Source organism: Conger conger, chromosome 13, assembly GCF_963514075.1.
Source record: "Conger conger chromosome 13, fConCon1.1, whole genome shotgun sequence".
Taxonomy (NCBI): domain Eukaryota; kingdom Metazoa; phylum Chordata; class Actinopteri; order Anguilliformes; family Congridae; genus Conger; species Conger conger.
In genome coordinates this window covers 7718872-7726301 of record NC_083772.1, presented here as the reverse complement: position 1 = coordinate 7726301, position 7430 = coordinate 7718872, and the positions used below count along the sequence as shown (strand labels likewise).

At 46.2% G+C, this 7430-nt stretch overlaps 1 protein-coding gene across 6 annotated transcripts in view; it reads right to left on the bottom strand.

Moving 5' to 3' along the window:
• Nucleotides 1-342: 342 nt before the first annotated feature.
• Nucleotides 343-7430, bottom strand: part of pxylp1 (2-phosphoxylose phosphatase 1) — a 19401-nt gene continuing 12313 nt past the window's right edge. For all 6 annotated transcript variants that reach the window (XM_061216150.1, XM_061216148.1, XM_061216152.1 and 3 more), the window contains 4 exons: nucleotides 7084-7245; nucleotides 6391-6517; nucleotides 5101-5240; nucleotides 343-4573 (listed from right to left, as the gene is read on the bottom strand). In XM_061216150.1, coding sequence (XP_061072134.1) covers nucleotides 3633-4573; nucleotides 5101-5240; nucleotides 6391-6517; nucleotides 7084-7245 — 1370 coding nt within the window. In that variant the 3' untranslated portion in view covers nucleotides 343-3632. The remainder of the gene's footprint in view (nucleotides 4574-5100; nucleotides 5241-6390; nucleotides 6518-7083; nucleotides 7246-7430) is intronic.

Genomic DNA, 7430 nt, shown 5'->3' with positions numbered 1-7430 from the left:
GGTAATGAGTTGAGATTAGGAGTGCTTCTTAATGGAAAACTAACTGGTCTGTGGGAGCCAGAATTATTGCTGATTGGTAGGGGATCAAATACTTATTTCATGCAAAAATACAATAATAAATTTATAAAATGTATATGATGTTATTGTGGATTCTTTTGTGATATGCTGTCTCTCAATGTTAAAATGTACCTATGATTAAAATTATACACAGTTCCATTCTTTGTAAGTGGGCAAACCTACAAAATCAGCAAGGGATCAAATAATTATTGCTCCCACTGTACAACTGCGTTACAGATGGGACTACATAAGACTACACTTGCAAGAAGACATTTGTGAAAGCCATTTACAACAGACTTATTTAATGGTAACTTTGCCAGAGTATAAACCGTTATACACACACTTCTCAACTCGAAATCAGTCACTGTTACGAACAGGTTTAAGAAAAAAAGCATAAGCATTACAGTTCAATAAAATAATTTGCACTTTCATAATTAAACCCTAATCATAAATATTAAGTCAAATATTTCCAGTGGACTACCTGGGGAATCTTTACACACTGCATAATGTAATCTGTCCCCATAGCCACCAGATTTCAAGAATTCAGTCTTTATTCTTCAGAGGTATACCTGCCTCAAACTGCCCTGGAAAAGACTTTGCAGTGAGGAAGGCACAAAAAAAAAACCCACATTATAAAACAATAATAACCTTCATTTTCACTCTTGCTAAAACGGATCAACTGTAGCATCACTAAGTGAATGCATCACACACAGACAGTTGCAGGTATAAAATCCTGCATATCGTTAGCTGCAATTCGTTAGCTGCAATAAACCCAATTGTTTGAGACTGAGTTGTAGGGGCTGGGTGCTTTAGAATGTGATTACAGTTGACAGTCTTGCCCCCCTAATAGAGATTAAAACACTGGTCCATTTCATGTACAGCAAAGGGATGTTGGGATGTTGGAATGCGATGGAATGTTCTTTCTCTGCACCAGTGACGCAGGCTTGGGGGCACACCTACGTGGACAAACGCGCCAGTTGAGTTGTGCTGTGAATCCTATTGGTGGCCCCTGCTCGTATATCAAAAGTGCTAAACAAATAAGGACATACTGGAAGGAGGACAAACATCATGCATTCAAAAACAATAATCCACTAAAATCGCTTAATTTCTAATGATTGATCTCCTTGGGACATGGGCAGCCTGTAGCGTAGTGGTTAAGGTAAATGACTGGGACACGCAAGGTCGGTGGTTCTAATCCCGGTGTAGCCACAATAAGATCCGCACAGCCGTTGGGCCCTTGAGCAAGGCCCTTAACCCTGCATTGCTCCAGGGGAGGATTGTCTCCTGCTTAGTCTAATCAACTGTTGTCACTCTGGATAAGAGCGTCTGCCAAATGCCAATAATGTATGTAATATAATGTAATGTACAACAGAGAAGCCAGTTCATCCATAGGAAAATATACACAACACTTATATATTTCTTTTCTCTGATGGTAAATTCTGGTTTTGAACTCCTAGCAGATATGCGAGACAAAGATTGGGACATTGTCTCCATGCCAACCTGAGAAGGCTTCCCACACCACAGGCCCCAGGGTACTACAGGAGAGCTAGCAGCTGCTAGCATACTAGGCGGAAACTGGCGGAGATTGTCGTACTTCGCACAACAGAATAAAGTCCGCCATATCCCTCAATCTGATCAGCCCAGACTGGAACCTGTGCTGCAAACCTGTGCTTCACCAACCAATCATTTGGGGCCGCTAACAGAGCTCTTTTTCATAAAACGGTTACGCTAAACCCTCCGTCCCACTGAAAAATGTATCAGATTGTCTGCTCCAATGGGATGAATCTGTATGATTTCAACAAACACCTCGAATTCAGTAAGCTACAATGGCCCAATTCATTCAATATCCTGAATTTATCCAATGAGGGTGCCATGACTTCATGAAGATGATGAGTACAGGAAGCCAGCCCCTTGTAGGTTCTCCCATGAGCACGTGCAGTGAACAGAACATGCAGGACCAGTGTGCAGAAAACCCATGATTAGACAGGGAGGGGAGCTGAATCATTTGGGGGGGGGGGGGGGGGGTGGACCATATTCAGAAACCATGAGCGAACTGACCAAAGGGCTGACAATATCCTTGACAATACTCCCCCCCTCTGGGGCGTTTGATAGAATAATAATAAACATTACACCAAATACTGGCACAATAAAAAGCCACAATATTGTTGTCGTTCTCTCTGCTGTTCTACCAGATGCTTGGTACAAAACTAGTCTGCAAAATGCATTTTTAACTGGTCTCAAGCACCATGTGTAGTTGGAAAAAACATATACAAAAGCTAGAATAGAAAACGTTTGTAATGAATCCAGCACCCAAGTTAAAGTGAACATGGATATTGTGATGCCCCGCTCGGAAACATTCTGCTTATTGCTCCAGTGAAGTTTGACCTGTGGAGAGAGAGGTACCTGAATGTGCGTTTAAACGCAGAACACACGGGTCCACTGCCAGTGCCATTTCATTTAACTCACACTGTCCACCTTCCTGAACATCTTTAAAATTATGTATTGGAGAAAACTTTAACTTTAAAAAGCAATATGTCGCTCAGTACAGTTCTCCAAACCTGCACAGGTCAACCCATGACCCATGTTTTTTTTTTTTTTTTTAACGATTTACTGTTTTTTGTCTTCAAGGAAACAGCTTAGTTTTCAGCTATGTGGGGAGGGGGGGTTTGAGAGGTAGTCTTTATTGTATTTAGACTAAGTTAACATTACATCCTTCCTGAATTAGCTAAATGCAAAATTAGCATCTACTGAACAGCAGTTAGTGGCTATCACTGTACACAGCACCCAGAAAGTACATTTTTCATGTGAAATTATTAAATGGTTTAGTCCTTCATTTTAAGGTTAAGCATTTTTGTTGTCTTTATCTCATCAGCAGTTTGGTTTCATAGCAACCAGCAGTGTCTCCCTCCTGGCAGGACACAGAAAAGGTAAACCACTGGCTGGCAATGCAATGTTTTTAAAAAGACAAAAACATTTTAGTATCTGCCATTTCTCAGTAGCAAAAATGACATAATATTCTCACTACTTTGACTAAATTCAATAATAAACAAGATAATGTGCAGCAAACTATTTGTTTTTGGTAGATTTAGATCAAAGACAAATCTCTTCAAAAGCCATCATCAAAAGCTTGAAACCGTATCAAGCAACTAACTGCCCTTACTTGCCTTGAACTATTTTACGAATGCTTACACCACAAACAATAAACAATAAACAATTAACAATACTGTTAACACCACAGTATGCTCAGAATATATAAAGTCGTAAAGATCCATAAAACAGAGATTTAAACAGTCTCCATTTAAAAAAAATTAAGAGTTTGGAAAATTAGAAAATATCAATCTGATCTGAGGGGCCTGGGGCATTGAGGGTAACTGGTGTTCCTGTTCCCAAACACTGAAATCTTACAATGACTCAGATTAGTGCACTGGTGCAGTTATATCAACTAAAACTACACGCAAATAAAAAAACCTTCAGCTGTTTAAAGAGTGTGCCACCACTCTTAACACAAACATACGCGCGCACGCGCGCACACGCACACACACACACACACACACACACACACACACACACACTTCTCAAACGGTGCGCCGATGGCAGGCGTCATGGTAGCTGGTGGTGTTGAGGGGGCCGAACATGTCCCTCTGCACGAACGACAGGAAGTTGTGGAAGGGGCAGAGGGGCTGGGCGGAGGCGCGGTCGTGGGCGCGGCAGAAGCTGGTGTGGAAGGTGACGTCCTCGCCGTCGTAGAGGACGCGCACGTACAGCCCCCCGCCCGGCCCCCCCCCCTCCTCCTCCCGCCACAGCTCGAACACCAGGCGGGCGGCGAAGCGGGGCGCCCGCGCGCGGGCCAGGCCGAGCGCGCTCAGCACGGGCGCCACGGTGACGTCGTGCGCCGAGTACAGGGCGAAGGGCTCGTCGCGGCGCCCCTGGGCGGCGCGCTGCATGCGGGCGGCCGTGCGGTTCAGGAAGGGGTGCGCCGCCAGCAGGGCGTAGCGCAGGTACAGGCCGCGGCCCAGCCGGTCCCGCTCGTCCTCCATCTGCTGCCGCTTCAGCGCCAGGAACTGCTGGCGCGACACGCAGCCGCGCGCCCCGCACGGGAAGCTCAGCCCGTGGCAGAAGTGGCAGAGCAGCGAGTCGATGGGGTTGGCCACGCGGAGCTGCCGTGTGGGCACGCCCACCGCCCGCGCCATGTCCGCGTAGGTGCGCTCCAGCAGGGCGTCGGCCGCCCGGAGCCGGTACTGCCGGCGCTGCTCCTCGGCCAGGTACCGGGCCCGCTGCGGGCAGTCGCAGCCGCCGCCGCAGAACAGCGTGTACCACTGGTGCCGCACGCTCAGCCGCGCCCAGTCGAAGTCCGGCAGCAGGCCGTACAGCAGCGCCAGGCCGCTCTGCAGCGTGCGGCTCTTCCCCGTCGACTCCAGGTACAGCTGCGCGCCCGACGGCCCCGCCGGCAGCAGCTGGTGCCGCTCGATGTAGGTGCTGTGCAGGGTCTCGCCGTTCCGCAAGTGCTGCACCACGCCTGAAGGGGGAGACAGAGAGTCAGGCGTGACCTGAGGTAAAGGTAATGCATTCGCCATTCGCTCATTCAAATCTGACCAGGACAGTGATGTTAGTGTAGTGAGTAAGTCAGGGATAGTGATGTTAGTGTAAGTGAGTAAGTCAGGGACAGTGATGTTAGTGTTAGTGACTAAATCAGGGACAGTGATGTTAGTGTAAGTGACTAAATCAGGGACAGTGATGTTAGTGTAAGTGACTAAATCAGGGACAGTGATGTTAGTGTAAGTGACTAAATCAGGGACAGTGATGTTAGTGTAAGTGACTAAATCAGGGACAGTGATGTTAGTGTAAGTGACTAAATCAGGGACAGTGATGTTAGTGTAAGTGACTAAATCAGGGACAGTGATGTTAGTGTAAGTGACTAAATCAGAGATAGTGATGTTATTGTAAGTGACTAGGTCAGGGGCAGTGATGTTAGTGTAAGTGACTAAATCAGGGATAGTGATGTTAGTGTAAGTGACTAGGTCAGGGGCAGTGCTGTGCGGTTACCAGTCTGTGTGAGTTCTCCTATCTCACAGAAGCTGTGGTTGGGCAGGCGGGGCAGAGCGCCCAGCACAGCATCCCAGCGGCCCTGCCCCCCGCGGGCCATGTGCCTGATGAACGCGCCCAGCTTGGGGTGCGACGGCTTCCTGTCAAAAACACCGTCATCAACACAGTCATCAACACAGTCATCAACACAACACTTAAAACACAGTCATTAACACGGTCATCAACACAGTCATCAACACAACACTTAAAACACCGTCATCAACACCATCATCAACACAACACTTAAAACACAGTCATCAACACCGTCATCAACACAGTCATCAACACAACACTTAAAACACCGTCATCAACACCATCATCAACACAACACTTAAAACACAGTCATCAACACAACACTTAAAACACCGTCATCAACACCGTCATCAACACAACACTTAAAACACCGTCATCAACACAACACTTAAAACACAGTCATCAACACCGTCATCAACACCATCATCAACACAACACTTAAAACACAGTCATCAACACAACACTTAAAACACCGTCATCAACACCGTCATCAACACAACACTTAAAACACCGTCATCAACACAACACTTAAAACACAGTCATCAACACCGTCATCAACACAATCATCAACACAACACTTAAAACACAGTCATCAACACTGTCATTGACACTGTCATTAACACAACACTACACTCATCATGAAAAGTTACCCCCATTTCAACACCCATTTCACCCATAGCTGATCACCACCCATGCTGTAGTGTCATACATGGACGTGTAAATGCAGCGAAAACAAACTAAATTTAATTAGACCAAAATTGTCAACTAAAATGTAAATGACTAAATGCTATTTATTCAGACTTTTCTTGTCTTTGTTCCTTGCACAGTGCTCTGTTCTGATGTGCGAACTGACCAAACTCCCAAAAACAGAGCACTAATAGCTGAACCAGTGCCACCATGGGGGAAACAGTCCTACATACATTATAGTTCCGGGCTTACAGTTCAGTATGTTCACACAGCCTTTGAAAGGACGGCCTGTAGTGTAGTGGTTAAGGTAAAGGACTGGGATACGCAAGGTTGGTGGTTCTAATCCCGGTGTAACCACAATAAGATCCGCACAGCTGTTGGGCCCTTGAGCAAAGCCCTTAACCCTGCATTGCTCCAGGGGAGGATTGTCTCCTGCGCTCAGTCTAATCAACTGTACGTCGCTCTGGAAAAGAGCGTCTGCCAAATGCCAATAATGTAATGTAATGTATGAAAGGGTAGTGGGTGACTCACCTGTCCGGCGCCAGTGTGCAGTCAATAGCCGGTCTTTTGGTCTTGGGAATGGCATAGAGTGGATACCTGTCACCATGACGAATCATCACCTGTACGGAGAGCAGCTTATAGCCAGCGGGACCATGGCCTGTTGGGGGAGGAAGGACGATGACATCATTATACAACACATACATTCATTACTGTCATTATCGCTGTGTCCATCACTATGGGATCATGCTTTTCTATTCACAAAAGATCGCCTACAGCATACAGTAATTTCATCATCCAATTTTTTATGGATGTTCATACATACAAACAAGGAAATGTAAGCATTCAAAGCCACCCCACTCCAACACTATGAAGACCTTGAAAACCCTGGGCAGTAAGCCAGGTTTATGTTCAGCAAATGGATGCTCTTCTCATTCAGGACAAGATCCTTGTTTCATACTGTATTTGCTTAAACTGTTTAAAGCAAACATTTAATTATTATGTTAATAAAATATCCCTCATATCATAATTCTGACCACAAATCTACTCATTTAATTTCCTTTCATGCACTACACTTCTACATCACTGTATCCATTGAAGCTTTGAGCAAACAGACATTGTAATAACCCTAAATAATAATGAAATGAACCCACTGTAATATATTCTGCCTCTGTAGTGACGGTCATGTGCATTAAGTGGGTGTTTGGGGTGCATTCTGGGCGGTACCTTCCCAGCCCTGCTCGGAGCGGTTGGGGATGTTGCAGTAGGCGTAGGCCTCGTAGACGGGGTCTGGCTCCGGGGGCTCGGTGTGTGGGACGGGGATCACCCTCTTTCGGCTCTTCCCCTGCGGCCGCTCCTCACTCACTGGGGCAGTGGGAATGAGGTGCACTGCAGGACAAGAGAGAGAGAGGTAAGGAGCTGAACACTACTCCACACACCACTCAGGATACTGTTCTGTGTCAGCCACACTGCACTACACACACCACTCAGGATACTGTTCTGTGTCAGCTACACTGTACTCCACACACCACTCAGGATACTGTTCTGTGTCAGCCACACTGCACTCAACACAC